The sequence below is a fragment of the Vulpes vulpes genome, chromosome 15 (assembly GCF_048418805.1).
Source record: "Vulpes vulpes isolate BD-2025 chromosome 15, VulVul3, whole genome shotgun sequence".
NCBI lineage: Eukaryota > Metazoa > Chordata > Mammalia > Carnivora > Canidae > Vulpes > Vulpes vulpes.
In genome coordinates this window covers 110,676,015-110,698,732 of record NC_132794.1, presented here as the reverse complement: position 1 = coordinate 110,698,732, position 22,718 = coordinate 110,676,015, and the positions used below count along the sequence as shown (strand labels likewise).

Below are 22,718 nucleotides of genomic sequence, written 5' to 3'. Positions count from 1 at the left end.
AGAGTTGCTGAAGCAAAATCAACAAGTTCTGATTAATTTGCAGAGTTCAACCACGGGATCACTTCAAAATTTCTAACCAATAGTGCTCCCTGGCTGAGTCACACCAGGGAAGGATCCTTAATTGGAAACAGCCTCAGACAGTAGCATGGACGGCAACAGAGATAAGGGATAGCAGAGCACAAACGGCCGGAGAGGAAATGCCCATGAGAAAGGCAGTTGACATACTCATGGTTGAGTTGACAACGGCCTCTGTCTGGAAGCACTGGACCTGCCAGGGGGTGGGCCGTGCTGGTGGCTTGGGGCTCAGGGGCAAATGGGAAGCTGGGGGGCCAGATGGAGAAAACTGGAAAGTTGCCTTTGAACATCTGTCTTTGTTTTTAACAAGCATTGTCCTTTCTAGGTTGCCCACCTCTCGGTCTGGAGACCCTGAAAATCACAGACTTCCAGCTTCATGCATCTACTTCGAAGCGCTACGGCCTGGGCGCGCATCGAGGGAGACTCAACATCCAGGTACTGGTGGTGCAGAAAAGATTCTGGTTGCATTGCTAGCCGCTCTGGCAGGAGACGCAGCCAGCGGTTCGCTGGGCTTGGGTTGGATACCCGCATGGCATTCCAAATGCATTAGCTCCACTTCTCCCAGCAGGAAGGGCATTGCCTCAGATCCTCATCTTAGAGAGAGAGCCTTGAGATGAGACTCAGGATATGTGTCTTCTACAAGGAGCCCTCAGTACAAAGGATGCTGCTGGTACCCGGACCCGCGTGGCCCTCCTCCACCTCTTGAGCGCTTCCCCTTCCTGTGATCTGTCTGCAAAGGCACGGGGAGGCCGGCATCGGCAACTCCAGCAGGCATCGGCAGCCAGAGGCATTTGTCCTCTCCTCCCACCCCCACCACTGCTTCTCACCACCACACAAACCTCTTCCAGGCTGTTCTATGGCTCCCCCAAGGGCAAACCCTGTGTGCCTCTCCGAGGCTCAGCACCTCATGTCTGGCCTGCTTCTCTAACTCAAGGGTCCTGTGACCTTGGTCCTCGCTACTGTCGGGGTCCTGCTCCAGGAACATGAGCTCCTCCCTGCACATTTTATACACCATGTGGTTCTTCTTGCCTTTTCTCAGGTAGGTCCCCCTGCCTGGGCAACCTCTTGGCCTCCACCTTGCCAGGCATCATAAGTCCTGCAGCATCCCCGATGGTCGATTCCTCGTGCTGCTCTAACAACTTACCATAAATGCAGCCACTTAGGCCACACAAACCCATTCTCTCCCAGTTCTGGAGCACGGGATCCCCACTGGGCTAAATCAATGTGTGGGCAGGGCCGCGTTCCTTCTGGACCTGGAGGGGAGGATTCATCTTCGCTTTTTCCAGCCTCCAGAGGTGCCTGTGTTCCTTTTGCGTGGTCCCTTCCTCTTTCCAAGCCTCTGGGTCCTCCTCCTGCTTCCCTCTTCCACTTTTAAGGAGGCTTGAGATGACACTGGACCCTCGTGGATGCTCCAGGATCATCTCCCACCTCAAGTGACCTTAATCGCATCTGCAAACTTCATTTTCCTTATCAGAGAGCCTCCAGCATTCAGGCCCCAGGATTAGCACCTTGGCCTCTCTGTTGGGGAGGGGGCGTTATCCTACCAGTCCATCCACGGGGTCCTTTCCCTCTGGCTCCAGCTGGTGCCATTCCATTCCTTCCTTGTTCAGCATTTGGTCATGTGCTGTCCTGTATGGGTCTCTAGTATCTTAGCCGTCTTTCCCCGGCTGCTCCATGACTGTGGGTGTGTTTTCCAAACCCCTTCTGCACATGCACCGTCTCATCCAGCTCTAAGGAAGAAGATGCCCTGCATCCCTGAGACATGGGGCCATTAGGCGGACACCTTCTGCGCAACGTCACCTACGCCTCATGCCCTCACCATCCCTGTGAACATGCTGTGGGCAGCCGCTGTGCTGGGAACCGGGCCAGGGTGGACGAGGCCCCTTCCCAGGAGCTCAGGGGCTCGGGGGTGTCTGAGTGGCCCTCCGACTCCGACTCCCAGCAACCCTCCCCTCCTCCCTTGACACTTGGCCGCACCACACAGACTCTCAAGCCGCTCACCTGGCACCACTTTGGAGGCCAGAACTCCGGCAAGACGTTTCCAGAACCAACGTTAATGAAGTCCAAAGTTGCTTTATGAGTATGATTGTTTTTTAATAACAGCTGATAAGAGACATTTGGACGTGTATAACTCAACACTATGATTTTCAAGAGGATGAAGTTCCAAGTTTCACAAGAGTGACCATTAATAATATGAGTGCCTGTGGCAGCCTGGAAGTCCAGGCTTCCGTGGAAGTCAAGTCAGGGTCCAGGCTTCTGTGGAAGTCAAGGGCTAGCAGGGCCAGGTCCCAATGGGTGTGGAACTATTTTGAGCATCAGTTGGAGGAGCTGTCAGCCAATACCTTGAATGCCCTCTCTATAAATGAAGTTATCCTCTGTTACAGAGGACGTGCTCACATTTATCCAACCTTTCAGTCAAGCAATTGGAAGTCCTGAATTTGTTGGTGGGGGATAGGGCCTGAGAGTTGTATTGTTCTTGTTGGAAGTTCTACTCCCAGAGCAGATGGGTGGAGCGTGGGGGGGCTTATAGTGCAGGGGCCCTAGGCATGTGGAGTTCAGACCTTGGCCTTGACACATCCAGATTCTGGGACCTTGGAACTATTATCTTATGGCTCTGAGCCCCACCTTCCTCACCAGACAAGAGGGAGTGCTGAGAACTCATAGGATCAGTGGAGGAGTGAAATTAGGTGGTTTAAAATTTGAAAACATTTACTGGATCATTTCGCTTCTCTGCTTCTAGCCTCTGGTAGCTTCCAGGGGCTCTTGGAAACTCCTAGGTGGCCCCGTGTGACTGGCCCCTCTTAATTCTTGGGGGGTGCTGTCCCTCCTCGAATGCTAGTGACTTGTTCCCTTGGGTGTTCTCTGCCCCTCCTTGAGCAGAAGCCCCAGGTTAGAAGGGGCTTGGACTCTCCTCCACCCCCTTCCTCCCAACCCAGAATGTCGCCTGGCACACAGGACACACACAGAGGATAGATGGTGAGCATTCACCGCCCTGCCTTTGCTGGGCCCCACAGGAGGTCCCCTTGGTGGATGGTCAGCCGGCAGGGAGCAGGGTCCTCATCATCTTTCCTTCATCCTTCCCCCAAGAGAGGCACAGGCCAGGGAGAAGCCAGGTATCCCGGGCTGGAAGTGGGGACAGACCCACCCTCCTGACTTCAGGCAAGAGGAAGTAGGAGAGTCATTGAAAACCACTTCAGTGCAGCTTGTCCTTACGGGGATTTATTTTTCTTCGGTGGTTTATCATTTCTCCAAGTACCCTCTGAGAAGAAAAATCTCTGCACCTGCTCTTAGAATAGGAAGTAGCTGTTTTAACCGGGAAGTCCAGGCCAGTGCCCACCCCTCCAATCCCTGCCCCAAACCCTGGGGTGCCTCCCCCCGTAGCAGGTGATGTGGTGTTAACTGCAGAGGGTGGAGGGCTGCCTGCAGCTGTGTGAGGGGCTTCAGTGCAGCCGCCACAGGGAAATAATGACGTGGGTGGGGCCTCTATTGTGGCCTTCCAGAATCAGTGCCCCACGAAGCCTGATTTCACTGCCACAGGTGCTCTGAAATACATCTTCCCACTCATAACAGTTTGAAATGCAGTTTAAAAATATCCTCTCTCCTCACTTAGGAGTATTTTGTAGGTGTGTCAGAGCTAATGGGATTAGATGTGGGAGAAACACCCAGGTGTGAGAACCGTTGGTGCGCTGGAGTTGCAGATGTGAGCGGGATGGCCCAGCGTCTGCAGGCTCGGCCCTGGTGCCCCCGGAGTGCATGGGGCGCACAGGGCATGCGGGCCGGGTGCTCATCCTGCTTCCACCACTGGCTACTGAGCGGCTCTAGGCACGGTGCCCCCTCGTCTGAGCCTTGGTATCTTCATCTCATCCACGAATTGAGCCCTCCGCCCCTGCCCCCTGCACAGTCACCTTCTCAGAACATGGGGATCCACCAAACTGAGGGAAGAGAATTGTCCTTAGAAGTTTTCAAATGCCCTATGTGTGCCCATCAGAATCCACTCGTTTCTCTGACCTCTGCGAAGTGCCCGGTACAAGCCAGGGACTGTGCTGTCCCCAGAAGAGACAAGAAGGGGCGTTCCTGGGTCCCCCCTTTCCTCAGATGCATAGGAAGAGCGGACTCGGCTCTGAGAGGTGTCGGCACTGTGCCAAATGCTTTCTGCCCAGTATTTTCATTTGTTCCCTGACAGGAGACGAGTACTATTATTATTATTTAAGATTTTTATATATTTATTCATGAGAGACACAGAGAGAGAGGCAGGGAGGCAGAGGGAGAAGCAGGCTCCATCCCAGGACCGCGGGATCACGACACGCTCAACGGGGAGCCACCCAGGCGTCCCGACAAATACTCTTCTTATTATTACCTCTATCTTATAGAAAACAGACACATGAATGGGTGGAATAACTTGGTTAAGATGCCCAGGAGAGGCAGGGCATGAATCCAAAGCTACTTTCAACCCAGACTTGTTGCCCCTAAGGATGCCATGAAACTGTCCCCAGGGCAGCAGATAGTGTTCTGGGCGTGATGGGAATGATGATTAGACCGCGCCCGTCTCTCTTTTCTGACTGTGATCTCACACTGGTTTACACTGGTATGACAGTACCAGAACCCAGTGTTGACAGTGCAGATTTTGCAGACTGTGAGCTCTTCCTGAGTTGCCATTTGCCATATAGCAGAAACGCTTTTCTCTGTCTTTGTCCTTTTGAGCCACTAGGACAACATTGCGTCTCCAGGGGCTTGTTAGCCACACAAATGAATTTCTCCCGGTTCTGGAGGCTGGGAAGTCTGAGGTCAAGATGCCAGCAGACTGGGTGTCTGGAGAGGACCGGCGTCCTGGTTCATAGATGGCCATCTTCTTCACCACCTTCTGTGTCCTCGTGTGGTGGAAGGATCTAGGGGCTCTGGGGGCCTCTCTTATAAGGGCTCTAACCCCACTCACAAAGGCTCCACCTTCATGACTAGTCACTTCCCTGAGACCCTGCCTCCTACCACCATCACCTACCACCATCACCTTAGGGGTTGGTTTCAACATACAAACTTTGAGGGGACACACCGTCAGTCTATGGCACTCTTTGTCCTCATTTTTAAAAACATTTTTAAAAGGTTTTATTTATTTATTCATTCATGATAGACAGAGAGAGAGACAGAGACACAGGCAGAGGGAGAAGCCAGCTCCATGCAGGGAGCCCGATGAGGGACTTGATCCTGGGTCTCCAGGATCATGCCCTGGGCTGAAGGCGGCTCTAAACTGCTGAGCCACCCAGGGATCCCCTGTCCTCATTTTTAAGCAGAAGACTTTGGAAGAATAAAAGCACTTTATAACTCCACTTATAACCTCTTTTGTTTTGCAAATGGAATTTTGCTAATGTTGATTTAATAATATAAACTTAGAGAAGAAACCCAAGTTCACAGTTCTCATATTGAAGGAAGATCCATCTTCCAAGAACTCAAGGAAGAGATCAAGTTCATCAGGATAGCGAAGGTTTATCCTCTCATCTGTGATTGTTTTTCCAGCATGGTCAAGATCCTCTTAACACCGACCCACTTGTGACAACGTGATCTCATTTAGAAATAATCACCGACTTCTGCTCCAGGAGCTGCCACAGGCAGAATAGAAATTAACATTTTAAGTCTCAAAGACAACATTTCAGCACTGTCCTTTAAAATCACTCTCGGATCCTCATTTGCCTCTAGACGGTCTGAGGAGGTGGCTCTGTGCTCAGGTGGGTCGTTCAGTGGCAGCTCATCAGCTGCCCTATCCTTGCAGACTCTTCTGAAGACCCCCCCCCCGCCCCGAGATTTTTCCATGGCTCGTAAACTAAGCAAGGTGGAGTCCCAAGACCACACCGCTCCCTGAGTGATTTATCTGCCCCCCACCATTATTACATCAGATGCTTTCATTGCTGCAAATCCTTGAGCAAATTAGAGCCGCACTTGCCACTTCAGAGGGCCGGGTTTTGATTTCATTCTTAAGACTCTAAAGCTGTGCTAAGTAGGAACCTGACACGGATCAGAAGGGCATGGCTGGAACTCAGGATACCACCACGATTCCTGCCTGGAGCCGGGAATGTGAGACAGTTGGTACTCAGATCAGAGTTTTGAAGAAAGAGTTGACATTTTGAGGTCACGAGAAAACACTTGGCGCACTACGTTAACACCTCCAGATGTCTTTGTGGCTCCTGCCCACTGTCACGTGGCATTCTGTGGCCCATGTCTTGTCTCACTTGAGTTTGACCTCTGAGAGGAGTTCGCCTCTGGTACCTCTCTCATGAGGAAATGTCTGGTTAAACTAAGAGCATCTGTCCAAGCCATTTCTCAGTGCCACTAAAATCAACCACAGCTCTTCTGAGTCATTCCATTAATGCAATTCTCTGGAGCACCTGGATGCCGATATTAGGATCCAGTTCCAATGTTCTGATAATCTTTTTACCTGAAATGAGGTGTAAGCCTGGAAGATGGCCGATACCTGTAGCTGAATTCACATGCACCCCCTAGGAGGGCATGAAGTTGGTTATAAAACATCCACCCAGGTTTATCCTGATGTCCAGGTTGATGTGCAAGGGCACATCCCATCATCTGTCCCCCTGTCTCCTTTGGCCTTGAAACACCTGGTACCCCACCTTGCCCAAACGTGGGGACGGCCTGGGGCAGCACTGTTTTCTCAGGTGTCACCTCGAGCCTGCCCTGCTTCTATTTATCAGAGGAATCATCTGCACCCAGAGTCCTCTGACCCCACAGCCTGTCTGTTCCATCAGGTCTTCCTGCTTCTCTGGGTGCTCAGCCTCCGGTCTGTTTCTGGCTGCACAAAGCCCTGTTGTAGCTCTGCAGGTCCTCAGTGGGGGCTATAAATGTGCTAAGTGCTGCAGAGGCAGAAATAATCACAGTGGGGATTGCTTCCAAACCAAGGAATGTCCTGCTTGCTCCGATAAAGGGATTTTGTGCTCTATCTGGCTTTAAGAAGCAGTCTGGGAGACAGCATTTGGATGCCAAAGTGCTGGAATTTTGGATGTTTGGATTTTTATGGGAATAACAGGACCAAATATTCTAAATCATGAGTCTCTTGGAAAATTTAAAAGGAGAATTTACCAGAATGATGGTAATGCGCTGTTCTTATTCTCCAGAAGCTTGCACCATAAACACATGAGCAGGAGAAGGGCAAAGAGTAGAAGACCAGAGAAACAAAAGGAAGGGGCCCTTTGGGGCTCCCTGGCCTGCGAACCACAGATTATTAAGAAACCACAGGGCTTTCTGGTTCAAATGCAGATTCTGTTACTTGCTATGGGAATTTTCTTGACTATTTTTTTTTATTAAATCTCATTAAATTAATATTTCATTTCATCTTCAATATACTCAGAGGGAAACTCTATTTTGGAGATACGGAAATTGAAGTCAGAGGTTTTGTGACCTGTCCCAACCCCACAGCTACTAAGTGCCAAGCTGAGAGTCAAATTCAAGGTTTCTGGCTGTATTTTAGCTCTTTGTTATCTCCGGTACCCACAAGAAGGTTCGGTGTGTTCTCCAGCCTGTGGCCTCGGCCAGTGTCCCATCCTGTGACTCATCTCCCTGACGGCTGGCCCAAGCATCCCCCAGTACCTTCCAGGCTCCACCCTGGCCGGGCCCAGAGAAGCCTGAGGGGCGCCGGGAGTCGCAGGCACGGACCTCACGTCCATCCAGCTGGCACAACCGAATGGTGCCTCCTCGGATAATGACTCGTGGGGACGGGCCCTCTGGGTGGTCTGCCCAGCCATGCACAGGCCAGCCTGGCTCTCTCCTGGACGTGGACAGGTGGGAGTCAGGTATGCCAGTCATCCTGCACCAGGGTTTCCATGGTCACGACAGATGGCACAGGTGGAGAAGCCTCTGTGAGGAGGGGATGGAGGAAGAGACAGGGAGAAGAGAAGAGAAAAAAAAGAGATCAGAGCAGATGCTTTGATTGACTGGCTGGTTGGTCAATTCATTGATTCCATAAACACAAACCTACCTCTAGTTTTGGGGAAACAGTAAAGAGCAAGAATAGAAATTGTCCTTATATTTTAGCAAATGTTTGGGGAGGACGTGCTGTGTCCTGGGCCCTGTCTAGGTGATCGGGATGCTTCAGAGACCAGACGGACAGACGTCTTTGCTGTCTGAAAGCTTCCATTCCAGTGGGGGAGGCACATAAAAGCAAGGAATGTAATAAAGTAGAACTTCTCTAGTGTCAGAGGGGAGTGTTAGGGAGAGAGAGCATAATAAACTTAGAGCTGGCAGCGGGAGTCAGGGGGGCTGGCTCTGGGGAGGGGGCAGGCTGTTGTTAAAGGTAAACAAGGCAGGCTTCATTGAAGAGGTGGTACTGGGGCTGAGTTGGCCTGAAGGTGATCATCAGGGAGTCAGGTAGCTGTGGAAGGAGCACTCCCGGCAGTGGTAATGGCTTGAGCAAAGGTCCTGTGGTGACTGCATGCATGGCCCTACCAAGGAGCAGCAGCAGGCTGGTGTGGCTGGAGCACAATGAGCATGCAAGGAAGGAGGCGCAGGCCCGAATGAACACTGGGCAGACTTTGCCTTTGGCTTTTGTTCTTAAGTTAGTTGGGGAGCCCTGGCAAGTTTTTGGGCACAGAAATGCTGTGCTGTGATTTACAGGTGAGAAGGACCGACCTGTGTTGACTTAGGGGAGCAGCGTGGAGGCAGGGAGGCCTGTTGGGGTGTGACCTTGGCATCCGGGATGAGAGATAGCACTGGCTCTGGCTGTGACAAGAGTGATGGAGGTGGTGAAAGGTGGTTGTATTGGATATTTTGAAAGTAAGATTTTCTCAGGAGGCTGGATGATGTCTGGATGACGGGTGTGAGAGATCAAAAGAGGAGTCAGGGATACCTCCAGTGCTTTTTTGGCCTATACCTCTGATAATATAATGGGGAAGTGAAACTATTAAAAAGATAAATCACCAGTAAAAGCACGACTAGAGCCTAGGGTGAGTGCTCAGAAGGAAGCACCACCGTGTATTCATCTCCTTGGATGACCGTAGAAGAATCACAAACTGGGCAGCTCGACACAATTCTGGAGGCTGGAAGTCTGAAATTAAGGTGTGAGCAGGGCTGCTCTCCCTCCCCAGCCTCGGGGAACTAGGCAAGGCTCCTTGTTCGCTCCCTCCAGCTTCTGGTGGCCCGAGCATCCCGTGGTGTCCCTGGGCTGAGTGCTGCACCACTCGAGTCTCCATGTCCAGGGTCACGTGGCAGCCTCCCCTGTGCCCCTGGATCACCTTCCAGGTCGAAGGGAATGGTAGTACAAAGGCCCTGTGGTTGTAGGGAACATGACATATTTGAGGGGCTAAAGCTAAGACGGTGTGGTTGGATCCAGCTGAGCTTTGGTTACAGAACAATATTGTGGCCAATGAATGTAAGACAAGGTATTCTCTATCATTGGTCATTAAGGAAATACAAATTAAAACCACAGTGAGATATGACATATAGACACCAGAATGACTTTAAGGAAAAAGGATTGTACCAAGTGTGGGTGAAGAAGTGGAACAATAGAAACTTTTATACGGTGGTGAAAATGTTTTTGGAATGTCTACTGAAACTCAATATTCTCATACCTGTTCATCTAACAAATTCAACTCTTATGCCTAAAAGAAATGCATTCATATGTGCATGATAGGCAGGGACAGGTAGGTTCATGGCATCACTATTCATGACAATCCAAAATGGTAATAAGCCACATGTCCATCAGCATACAATGAGTAAGTCACATGATGGAGTGATGGAATACTCTACACCAATGAAAAGGAGTAAATTATTGCTACCTGTGATAATACAGATTGATCTCACAGATATAACATTGAGCAAAAGAAGCCAGACGCTAGGGAGTAGTTAGGGTAAGTTTCATTTACATAGAATTTAAAAACAGAAAAACCAATCTAGGGAAATGGAGGTCAGAGTAGAGATTATCTTTGAGGGGCAGGTAATAGTGGGAGGTGGTAAAAGGGAGGCTGTGGCAAGCTGGACCTGTTCTATATCTTGATCTGGGTGTGGACACTTGAGTGAGTGTGCAGTAAAATTTATTGAACTTCACACTTAGGCTTTGTGCACTTTTTTGTATATATTTCATTTTTAAAATTTTTATTTCAATTTTTATTGAAACTTAAAATAATAAAATCATGTATCTATTCTCCTGCTTTACTGTTGCATTTCAGAATTGCCTTTTCTTTGGTTCTTAATAATTTTAATTCTAGTATAGGCATACCTCACAGATATTGTGGGTTTGGTTCTAGACCATCTCAACAAAGTGAATATTGCAATAAAGTAAGTTTCAATGAACGTAATAAATCAGTATTTGTATATATAGTGAAATGATCACCACAGTAAGTCTGGTTAATATCCATCCTTCTACATAGATACATTTTTTTAATTCAATAAAACTTTATTAAAAAGCTGGTAAGTCATAGAAAGGAGGTAAAGTTGGTTTAAACTTTAAAAGTGAATGTTAAGAATATGAGGAATGAAATTAGTTGATGAAGGAGAAGAAAGGGGTACAACAGGAGGTAGAAATGAATTTATCACTGCCTATGGTAGGGAGTCAACAGGGACTTTCTAAGAAAATATAGAATTAAACATATTACATGAAGGCATTTATGTAAGTTATGTAGTTATTAAATTAACCGCTGAAACAAAGACACACCTTTAAAATTTTTAGAGGATAAGAAATGAAACTGATGAACATAGAGGGGAAGAAAAGAGAGAGAGGCAAACCAGGAAGCAGACTCTTAGCTAGAGAGAGCAAATTGAGGGTTGCTGGAGGGGAAGGGGGGGCGGTGGATGAAATGGGCAATGGGGATTAAGGAGGGCACTTGTGATGCGCACCAGGGGATGTAGGGAAGTGTTGAGTCACTAAGTTCTACACGTGCAACTAATATTACACTGTATGTTAACTAATTGGAATTTAAATAAAAACCTGAAGCAACAACCACAAAAAATCAAAAACAACCCCAAAAAGAAAGTACATAGCAAAAGCAAAAATCACTTATATAGTTCCAAAAAAAAAAATTATTTCAGAGGAGGCATAGATGTCGAACAAAGAAAACAGCTCAGGAGTCAACGAGGAAGCACAAACAAAAGAAGCAGTAAAAATACAATGTCTAAGAAAAGCTGACAACTCATGATAACAAAGAACATTTGTCAATGGGCTAAATTGACCACTCACTTGTTAATAGAAGAAAACGTAGGTTGCATCATGAAGCAAATTCAACCACAAATCTCCACAGATAGGAACTTGAAACAAGGTGAACCATGCTTGTACCCCCATGGCTCCCTCTACTGAGGTGGACTGTGCCCTGGATGGCACTTCCGTGGGACTTGTAAACTCCTCCGTGTACTCCTATCAGGGCAGATTCTATTTCTGTCCCTATTTTATGGAGCTAATCGGGGCATCCAGATAATGAGCTGTAGCTAGGACTTGAGCTTAGCCCAGCAACGACCCCAGAGGCTGTCCTGGTCCCCAGAGTGTAGGAACACATCTGTCTTTATGTGGATCATGACAGGTGAATACAACTAGTTACTCCACTGATAGGCGATTTTAGGACCAAAATGTTTGCTAGGTTTTAGTAGAATTGAATTAGAATGTTGATGTGAAAAGTCCTTTACCCTCTTTTTCAATTAGAATATTCCTTTCCCTGTGTTTTTTTCTTTAAACAATTAAACGGTGTATGGTATATTTTATAGATTTCTATTTTAAAATGTTTTAAATTTCAAGCTCTAGATATTTATTGTTTTCATTGGCCAGTGCAAGGAACTCTTTAAGACGTTGATTTTGGGTTTTAAAAATCACTCCAGGGCAGCCTGGGTAGCTGAATGGCTTAGCGCTGCCTTCAGCCCAGGGCATGATCCTGGACCCGGAATTGAGTCCCAAGTCAGGCTTCCTGCATGGAGCCTGCTTCTCCCTCTGCCTGTGTCTCTACCTCTCTGTCTCTCTGTTTCTCATGAATAAATAAATAAAATCTTAAAAAAAAAAAACCACTCCAAAAAACAGTGAATATTTCTTCGCAAACAGCTTTACTGATGGTGAGGTCTGAACTGGGACAAGATGTTCTGCTGATTTGAAGGATCAGCTGATTTGTACCTGGGCCGTTCTATGGGTTTATCAAAGGTCTATCATAGAAATTTGCCAAAGGAGATATTCAGACCAGATGATGGCCCTTATATGGGAGATTAACTATATTAATCACATGTCACAGTTAACATTTTTAGGTAACACCCCCCCCCCCATGGGGGGTAACTTTTGCTAACATGTAAAGTTTTAGCCACTGTGTCTAAGATTTTTCTCAAAGATCTCTTAAAATAACTATCACATTATTCTATTTTTGTCCAAATAGTCCTGGGCTGTGTCTGCACAGTGGCAGCTGTAAGTCAATTATCCTGGAATTGCTAAATAGTTACATTCACTTGGATATAACTTTTTAATTCATTCCAGATGTTTCTGTAGAGAGGCAGCCCGTGATTATGAATTGCAGCGCAGATCGGTGACTTTACAACAGCATAGCAATTTTGAGATTCATTGTTTTCTATACATACCATGAGGCAGAAAACTTTTCATGATGTCTAGCATGTAATAGCAGCTCTATAGACACTTGGAAAGTGGAAGAGTAAACAAAACAGGCTTTATACCAGTTGACTTCTATATCCATGCTGCCTTTCCCTTTGCTTTTTAAAATTAAAATCAATATCGATCAGTTTTGTCAGCAAGTAGTTTGAGAAATCAAAGTGTTAAAGGATTATTAAAAAAAAAAAAAAACAAGAGGATGGTGGTTGCCAGGGGCTGGGGAAGAGAGGTGGGGAGTTGTAGGACAAAGGGTACTAACTTTCAGTTGTAAGGGGAATAAGTTCAGAGGACAGTGCACATCTAGTGCATCTAGTGCCTCTAGTGCAAGCGAGGGGACTGTGTTAATAATATGGTACCATACACTTGAAGGTTGCTGAGGGACCATCTTAAACATTCTCAGCACACAAAAAGTTAACTGGGAGGTGATGGATGTGTTAATGATCTTGATCTTGGTAATCATTCCACAACGTATATGTACATTGTATACTTTAAATATAGCAGATATTCATGTCTGATACATTTATGTAATAGACTATATATAATTTTATTTGTCAATTATCCCTCAATAAAATTGGAAAAAATAAAAAACAAAGGTGCCTTGCCAATACACCCCGCACCCACTGATCCCCTGAAGCCATCACATGCTGTGAATGAGGTGACTACTCCAAACTCCTTTTAATTGTTTCTTTGGGAATTTAAGTATTTATTTCTATTTATCTTTTTTAAGGTGGAAGTGTAGGGACAGAGAGAGGGGAAGGGAGAGAATCTTAAGCAGGCTCCATGCCCAGCACAGAGCCCAACATATGGGGCTCAGTCTTATTATGACTCTGAGATCATGACCTGAGCCGAAACCAAGAAGAGTTGGATGCTTAACTGACTGAGCCACCCAGGTGCCCCACATATTTATTTCTAAATAGCATGCACATTTTGATATGTATTGGTTTGTACATTTTTGACTTTATTCTGAATCTGTATTATAGAGGATGAAAATTTCAGCTTGCTTTTGTGATCCCTTTACCTTAACCTTTTTAATCCTTCCAGTAAAATTATATCTCAAATTTTGGGTAAAACCACATTAAAGGTTTTCAATATTATGACTGTGTAAATAGTCCTTACTGCCTAAGCCAACAAGTAGTGTAGTTTTGAGCCAAGAGATATGTACTTTCTCGACAACTTTTTGTTTTCCTAGATCTGCTTATATTTTTTAAAAACATCTCCCATGCCCTGCAATAGGTCTGGGTCTGTAAAATACCCTTTAATATAATTTTCTATAAGGTCAAACCTGTTCAATGATTTTTTAGCCTCACAGTTGTTTTTTATGTTTCTGTAAGACATTCCTTCAAGGAGCCCTTGACCTTTTGTGTTGTGAATGGCTTGATTTCTGGGTCTTTCTACAGCTGCTTTCCTGGGAATATCTCCTCCCTCATTCTGGGAATCTCTCCTATGTTGGCACCCTTGATTTCTGGAACTCATATCTTCTTTTTGGTTTTCTGCCTCATTTTTGTGGAGCACATTCATTTTACAGTTTTATGGAATTGGTACATGAGAAATTTTTTGAGGTTCTGTGAATCCGAAAATGTCTTTATTTTACCATCACAAAGGACAGTTTGGCCGAGTATAAAATTCATGAGTGAAATTTTAAATTCATGAGTGAAATTTTGAATTCATGAACTTCAGAATTTTGAAGTCATTATCCCTCCATTCTTTGAGCTTCAGATATTGCTACTAAGAATTCTGGGACCATTCTGATTCCTTTGGCTTTGTTTTATATATTTGTTTTCTCTTTGGAAGCTTTTAGAATCTTCTTTTCATTTGTGATGTTTTGAACTTTTACAGAGATACAGCTGGATGTGGGTCTTATTCATCATACTAGATTCTTAATGCTTTGGAGACTTAAACCTTACAGATCTGGGACATTATTCACTTACAGTATTTTTTTTTTTGTAATTTCTTCCTCTGCTCTTATTTTTCTTTTATTGCCCATTGTTACTGGTATTTTCACATTGTAAGAACAATGCTTTTTCCTTTCTAAGAATGTCCTTCTTTTGTTGTATGCAAGCAAGATCTTCTGTTTCAGAGAATAGTCATTATAATTTCTTTGAGATTTTCTTCTGTTTCTCATTATATTTTTAGTTTATTTAATTTCTGTTTGTTGAAAGCCTGGTTAGAGCTGGAAGGAGGAGGGGAGCTGGGGCGTCTCACTCTTGACTCTGCTATCTACTGACTGAGTTCCCCTTTTTTATCTATCATATCACACTTGCTCCCCTATGTCTGGAGTCCCCAAATCCAGAGCCTCTAGGAATGTTTGGGTTTTTTTTTAGAGAAAAATTTCAGGTCTTCTGTAATGTGGGGAAGGGGATGTGGGAATCTATTTTTTTTTAATGCATATTTTGAATCAGTTCCCTGTTTTCAGCCCTACTCTGCCTTTCAAGCTACCTAAGAGTCTAGTTTCTGAGCTTTTTAAAGCCCTGGGTGGCTTGTTTCTCACTGGTGTTTCCCTCATAAGCTCACATCTCCTCTTGCTGAGCCATTCGGAATTCCTCCATCTGATTTCTGTCTTCATTTATTATAATTTGGCAATTATAAATATCTTCTAGTTTTGTCAGAGATCAAGGTTGTGTTTCTTCATCTTGTTTTCTTTGGGGGGAATTTTTGAGAAAAGAGCACAGAAAAATCAACATTTACTCTATCATCTCGAAACAGAAAAATCCTGTTTGTTTTTGGTATTGTTTTGTTTTAGAGAGAGAGAGAGAGATTGAAGAGAGGGGCAGATGGAGAGAATCTTAAACAAGCTTCACATTCAGCATAGAGCCTGACTTGGGGCTCGATCTCACAACCCCAAAGATCATAACCTGAACCAAAATCAAGAGTCAAATGTTTAACTAACTGAGCTATCCAGGTGCCCCAGAAAAATCCCATCTGATCTTAAATGGATAGTATCAGGTTTTCTCTTTGTTATAGATTTAATAATTCCACATTTACCGTAAGCAAAATTTAGTCTGTTAGATGCACTGGTGAGTTTATTTTTTTTAAGGTAAAGAAATGATGAGCATGACTTAATTGCCTAGAGAAAATTACATTAATTCTTAATTTATTGAGCCCTGTAATATAAATTATCATTCCATCTTAGTGATGTTTTCAAGACTAGCTTATACTCTAAGGGATCCCACTTTTTATCCCAACAACTTCTGATGGAAATTTCTCCAAAATTGGGCAGTCCAGGTGGCTCAGTGGTTTAGTACCACCTTCGGCCCAGGGCATGATACTGGGGACCCAGGATCGTGTCCCGCGTTGGGCTTCCTACGGGGAACCTGCTTCTCCCTCTGCCTGTGTCTCTGCCTCTCTCTCTCTCTCTGTTTCTCTCATGAATAAATAAATAAAATCTTGAAAAAAAAGAAATTTCTCCAAAATTTATGAAGTCCTTCCTGCATTTTTGAACAGAAAGGGATGAGTGTACCCTTCTCTTGGTTTCTCAGTCATCGTACTGATGTCATGGATTGCACTGTGCTGAAATTTGGTGACACCTCTGAGGCCTGCCCCTCCTCTTTCACTGAATCCTTCCAGGCGCTGGCTTTATAAATTTATAATTGATTTTGCAGAGGTGGCTGTCCCTTCACTGTGAGTCAGCTTCGGAAAGGGCCATACTGTCCCCTGACACCTTACTACATTTAATTGAATATCTGGTCTCAAGAAGAACTGAGATTGGCGGCCAAAGCAAAATATGTAGGCTGACAAAACCAGGAGCCTAAAATTTAATTCCAAGTCTTAGTCAAATAGACTTTGGTCAAGTAGCATGAGGATAGCTCCTCCAAATCTCCATGATTCTCTTGTGGTGGAAAAATCCCAGGCTCTGTGGCAGTTCTGTTCTTGTCATCTCAGCTCACAACCATATATTCTCGGTCTTGACATGGCTCAAATTTTGGAGGAAGCACTTCCTTTTGGTGTAGGGCTGGCCTGTGCATTGTAGAATGGTTAGCAGCATCCCTGAGCTCTGCCCGTGTATTGCAAATAGCACACACTTTTTCCAGTTGTGACAGCTAAAAATGTGTGTAAACATTGCAACTATCCCCTGAGGGATGACATGGATTCCTGTTGAAAGCTTTAGACGGTAAGTCTCCTCTTTATTCAGATTTTGTAACTCTATTCTGGATATTTGAAGTTGTTGAAAATGTGGCAGCAAGTGCCCAGAATAGTACCATAATTCCTTATAATTTTGGAGAATGTGAGGTAATTCACAAATCACCCATATTTCCATAATTTGCCGGATAGTCATTGTTTTGAATATACTTGTAACTCACCTTTATTAAGTGCTCACTTTTTTTTTTTTGAGTCTAAACAGCATGCCAGGTCCTGTTAAAGCACTATCAGTACCCTAAGGGAGAAATCATCCTTGCCCCTGTTTTGGCGTGTGGGGAAACTGAGGCACAGAGTCTTTAGGCAAATTGCTTGAGTTTGTATAGGATGGAAGTGACAGGATTGGGATTCACACTGAGGCAGGAGGAGTTCAGAGCATATGCTCTTAACCAGCACTTGTCGTTGGGAGGGTAGCTGCCCCTGGTGAAGACATGCAGGGATTGTGCCCTTATAGCCTCCAGGCTGGGGCAGTGGTCTCCTTGTTGGCTGGCAGCTTTGGGAAATGAGAGCTTGCATGTCAGAGAGTCACTCTCACTTTCACAAAACCCACCAAAGCCCGGGTAAGTACTGGTAACACACACTTGCAAGATTTAGCCTTTCTTTGATGGTTCTAGAAGGCAGAACCTTGTGACACCTCCAGGCCCTTATCACAGATGCCCTGTATACCATCAGACCTGGAGGTGCTGGTTAATTGAGAGCTTGAGTTTCTGGAGAATGTTGACTAATGGGTGTTTCTGGTCACCTTCATTTGAGATGGTAGTGCTTTCAGGAGGCCATGATTTGTTAGTATCCTAACATTTGCCCTCAGAGCTCTTTCAGGATTGTTTCAGGAGGGGATGGGAATGCATGTGCTGTGGTTTGGTCCTGACACAAGGCTGCTGTTAGCTGATGCAGAGATAGTGGGGCTCCACTAAAGGAACCCTTGGCCATGTTGTTTCTTTGCTGTAGCTGGACTGGGAGTTTCACATCACTGTTGCCCATTAGAAGTCAGGCTGCCCCAGAATTTGAGCTGAAAGGTGCTCAGAAGTAGGAATGATGGGATGGTCTGTCTTTCACTAAGATATCACTTAGATTTTTTTTCTGATTATGTATTTGTGAAATAGCTATGGGAAAAGCCATGGGGTTCATGTAGAAAGAGTCTTAGTAACTTAGGAAGCTTCATTTATGTGAAGTTCAAAAGATCTTTTTCTTCCTCCTCCTCTTCCTTCTTTTCTTTTTTGTATCAGGGAATTCTCTCTTGAAATGGTGATAATAGAGGGAACATTCCAGAGCAGAAACATCACATACCATGTAAATTCATATTAAAAGAATCTTTAGTAGCAGTAGTAGCTAAAACTCAACACATCAAGTGATTTAAATGTCAGTAAATAAATATTCACTAGATAAATTTATCCTTCAGCACCCAGCCCAGATAGCACTTCCATCCTGGTCTCCCCCAGACCAAGTTAGCCATTATCCCGAGATGCTTCTCTAATGGTTTGCTCCTGTTCCCAAAATAACACATGCCCCATTGTATTTCTAATTCATCTGTTTTTGTGTCTTTCTTTCTTTGTGCCTGGATGGTGAGGTTCTGGGAGAGAACGATTCACCTTTGTATCCCCGGCACCTGGCGTGTGTAGGCGGGTATGTTTGAGACGGTCTGTGCCTGTTGGATGCATGAGTAATAGGGGAGCTCATTAAATTTCGTCTTCCATGCTGGGCAAGAAGAGGACATCTCATATTGAAATATTTCCAACTTGTTAATAATAAGCCACTGCATTTTATGATTTAGAATAAGGAGTGTTCAGGGCATAGTGATTTTTTTTCTTTGTCCCCTACTCATTTTCTTCTACCCACCCCCCACCCCCCACTCCTACAAATCTCATGAAAATATTCATGATTCTGGGTCTTTCTGAAGAACATCTCTTTTTCTTTCCAGGCAGGTATTAATGAAAATGATTTTTACGATGGGGCGTGGTGTGCAGGAAGGAATGACCTCCATCAGTGGATTGAAGTGGATGCTAGACGTCTGACCAAATTCACTGGTGTCATCACTCAAGGAAGGAACTCACTTTGGCTGTAAGTGTGGGTGGACCTGGGCTTCTCTAGAGTCCATGCCTTGGGTCTAATGTTTAAGGTTTGGACAGAGACAAGGAAGATGCAGAGAAGTATCTGGTGATAAACAATAGAAAGGAAGAAAATTGGAATGTGGACAGGATGCTGAGCTTGCCGTAGACACCAGCATCTCTTGAAATGATGTTATTCCCTGTACAAGAACAGAGAGAAGGACCCACCTGGCAGGTTGGGCTGAATAGACAAAGGTGTCATTAAAATAGTGCAGTTTAGGCAGGTGGCTGCCATTTTCGATCTGTGATGAGTTACTTGTACCCCAGTTGGTAGATTGAACACAGCCCGAGGTGGGGACTCTGAACAGGCAGTGAGCAATAGGTAACAAGTCCAAGCTACTGCTCTGGAGTAAGCTGGTATGAATCCTTTAGAATCTGAGAAGGACTGGAAGCCTAGGAAGGTTCTCAAGTCAAGGACTGCTAGGGAAGTAGTAGAAGTGAAGGATGAGCCACTGTGAGGCCGGAAAACGAGATGGAGCCAATTTCTCAGAATTGAGCTTGGGTTCCTAGGGTTGGATCAATAACAAAATGACCTGATAGTCATCCCAAGGAGAGGTAGGTACTCCATCCTGTGGTACACACATAGGATGGAATATCACTAAGCCTTAAAAGGGGAGGACACTCTGACACCTGGCTGCCATGCCATAGATGAGCTTTGAGGACATTATGCCAAAGGGAATGAAGCAGTCACAGAAGGACAAACATTGTGTGAGTCCACTTCTGTGAGGTTCCTTGAGTCACATCCACAGAGCAGAAAGTACAATGTTGGCCTCCAGGGCCTGGGGGCGGGGGAGGCGAGGAGGAGTTATTGTTTAATGGGCGCTGAGTTTCAGTTTGCAGTGATGAAAAATTCTGGAGGTGGACGGAGGTGGTGGTTGCACAAAGATGTGACTGCACCGAATGCCATTGGATTGTACACTTAAACATTGGTTGGCATGATACATTTTACGTCATGTATTTTTACTACAATAATGAAAAGAATCTATGGGCTACAACAATGCAACAGAAAAACCCAAACAACTTCCCCGCTTCAACCCAGGGCTGGTTGTAGAGACCAAAGCAGGGCTGCATCTGTGGGGTTGCCCTGTGAACAGCAGGCACGCGAGACTGAGGGCTGGGAAAGCCTAGAAGGGTCCATGAGACCTTGGATGCTTTCTGAATTTAAGAGAGAATTTTCAAGTTCTAACATCTGATTACAACTGAGAAGCCAAGGGCACTCATGCCTCACGTGCTGACATTAGGATGCTGGCCCAGTTAGCTAAGAACCCCCCTGCGCTGCCCGCTTCACCTTCCCTGTCTGTGCCACCCTCTCGAATTTCATTTCAGTATTTGCTAATTACTCCTCGGCAGTCATGTAAAATCTGTCTGTAATTTGTTGATTAGATTAATTTTTAATTCCTGGAAAGGTCAACATTAATAAATAAACCAGGATAAAGGAAGGGAGACAACATCTGTGCTCTCATTTAACTGCCTGTCATTGTCACTGTAAAGGGGACTTTCTTACATAGTGACAATTATCAGGCAGTGACACACATCATCTATTTTCCTCTGAGCTTTTGTATTGTAAAGATGATATTATAATATCCAGCAACATTTAAAAACATTACCCATGATTCCACTGTCCTTAGACAAACATAGTTTTTTTTTTTTGGACATATTTATAATCCTATTACATATGCAATTATGTTATTTTAAACTTAAAAACGTATCAAAGCATTTTTCATGCTGTTACTCAGACTTCATAATGATCATTTTTAATAGTTTGTAATCTACCCGGCCATGGCCCTGCCACCTTCTCAGTTTTCTGGTATCACCTATCATTTTGCAAGAAAGCGTTTTCATACTTTTTTCTTCCTTTGAATTATGTCCCTCAAATACATTTCTGGAGCTGGGATAATTCGTGCATTTTGACAGCATTCGGTTATGTATTTGTGCTGTTTTGTGTGGCTCATTTTTTGTCACTTCGCTTTTTAGCAGCGCCTGTGTATGTGCTCATAATGATGATTTTTGCTCTGTGGTGTGCATTGTGCTCTAATCAGCTTATTACCATGACAATTGTTTTCATGGTTTAGATTCTGAAAGGCAAGAATTTGGGGGAAGAAAATGTTGAATTGCTTAAAGGGAATGGAAAGAAACTTGGACAGAAGCAGTGATCTGAGATTATCCACAGGCATGAGGGAAGGGATTTTACTTTGATGCTTGGGTATTAACCCGCCTAACCACTGTCATTAGAGAGCCAGTAGTCAAGTTATTATTGGATTAGAAAGACCGAGCAGGGTAGCAGTAACACTCACATTCCATTTCGTCTAGAACACAAGAGCATTTTGGGTGAACAAGAAATTGCAGTAGAACAGTATCTTTCTTTGACTTAGCCTAGGACAGGAACATCTTAGAGGGAAGACAGGGAAAGCATAGAATTGCTTTTAAGAGTCAGGTGTTGGTTTTTTTTTTTTAATGTCTAAATGTATTTCAAGTCAAATTATTCTTCTAGGACAATGGAAAGAAATTTGATGAGTTTCAGTTCATCTTACCTCCTGGAATAAGACTGAAGAGGAAATAGGACAAAGGTGCATTTTGGCATCTGAACCTTTTTTTCCCAGAGGCGTGAATAATGCTGGAAGCATTGGGATCTGTCCCAGTATGACCAGAAAAACATGGCAGCTGTAGAAACCATCAAATGGTTCCTAACCGTGAAGAAGGCAGCAGGTGTCCTTTCCCTCTCCCCAGGACCTGTGTCCCCACCTTGTTCCCGGGACAGGCATCTGTGGTCCCTTTGTTCATATTCCTATTTACCAGCTTGTGTATTTCTCCCTACTGGTCTGGGAACACCTTGACGGTAGAGGCAATGTCTGGTCATCTTGCCCAGTACCAGGCATCTCTTAGGTGCTCAAGTAATGATTTTTTAATGAACGAATATTGTTAGAAAGTAACACATTGACAAAGGATCATTCACACGGAGCAGTAATGAGTTCATGAATCCGAGAGTGTCAGTGCCTGAGAGCTAGCTGGGGACGGGAGTCAGGAGAGGAGAGGGGACGTGGCTGATTGAGGAGTGACGATTTCTAGAGGTGGACGGCACGTACAACAGAGCGGCTTTGGAGTCATGTCCGCCCTTCTCGGAACCTCAGTTTGCTGCCTGAAAGAAGATAACCATTCTCTACCTGGTAAAGATGCGGTGCAAGTCAAATGAATTGTTACTGTGTTTTAAAATCACCCAGCACATAGTAAGGGCTCAGTAAAAGTTCATTTCTTCCCTCTGTACCTCTTGGGGTTTGTTTAGAACAGTGGCTGTGAGGCTTTATTTTTAGCTATAGAAACCTTTGGAGAGTACGGGGAGGTGAGGCTGCTCTGGAAACCAGGGGGCAGAGGGAGGAGCTTTGCCTGCCTGGGGCACCCCCCCTCCCCTCCATGGAGCAGCCCTGGAGGATGCCTTCATCCAAGTAGCTCTGGTAGCAAGCGTGCTGAACAGCCCGCGGGCCCTCTGTGCACATTACAACCCCGCCAGCTCTTCCAAGGGCCCGTGGCCACCTCCTGAATCTTGCCGGGTGAAGGGAAAACCGTGGAATTCAAACCAAGACAAGAAAAGGCAGAGTTGGAATCAAAGCTTGATTCTTCTAGTTAAAGATGCAGAACATACATACCTTAATCTCAGAGTGTTGCATTTCGGCTGGGAATGGTTTAGACATGGAAGGGCGAGGGGTTGCCGGCCCCTTGAGGCTGGGGCCAGATGGATCTTGCTGTTTATAAAGGCCTCTGTCTGGTTGTTAGAAGAGGCCTTGGAGGCCTCTTGGAGGCAGGGGCACCTTGGAGTTACAGTAGGCATCTACTTAGGAATACTATTC

The 22,718-nt window shown here is 45.2% G+C and overlaps 1 protein-coding gene across 4 annotated transcripts in view; it reads left to right on the top strand.

Annotated features, from left to right (window-relative positions):
* The window catches only part of CPXM2 (carboxypeptidase X, M14 family member 2), a 159,002-nt gene that overhangs the window by 32,768 nt on the left and 103,516 nt on the right, over positions 1-22,718 (top strand). For all 4 annotated transcript variants that reach the window (XM_072740321.1, XM_072740322.1, XM_072740320.1 and 1 more), the window contains exons 3-4: positions 401-510; positions 18,690-18,829. In XM_072740321.1, coding sequence (XP_072596422.1) covers positions 401-510; positions 18,690-18,829 — 250 coding nt within the window. The remainder of the gene's footprint in view (positions 1-400; positions 511-18,689; positions 18,830-22,718) is intronic.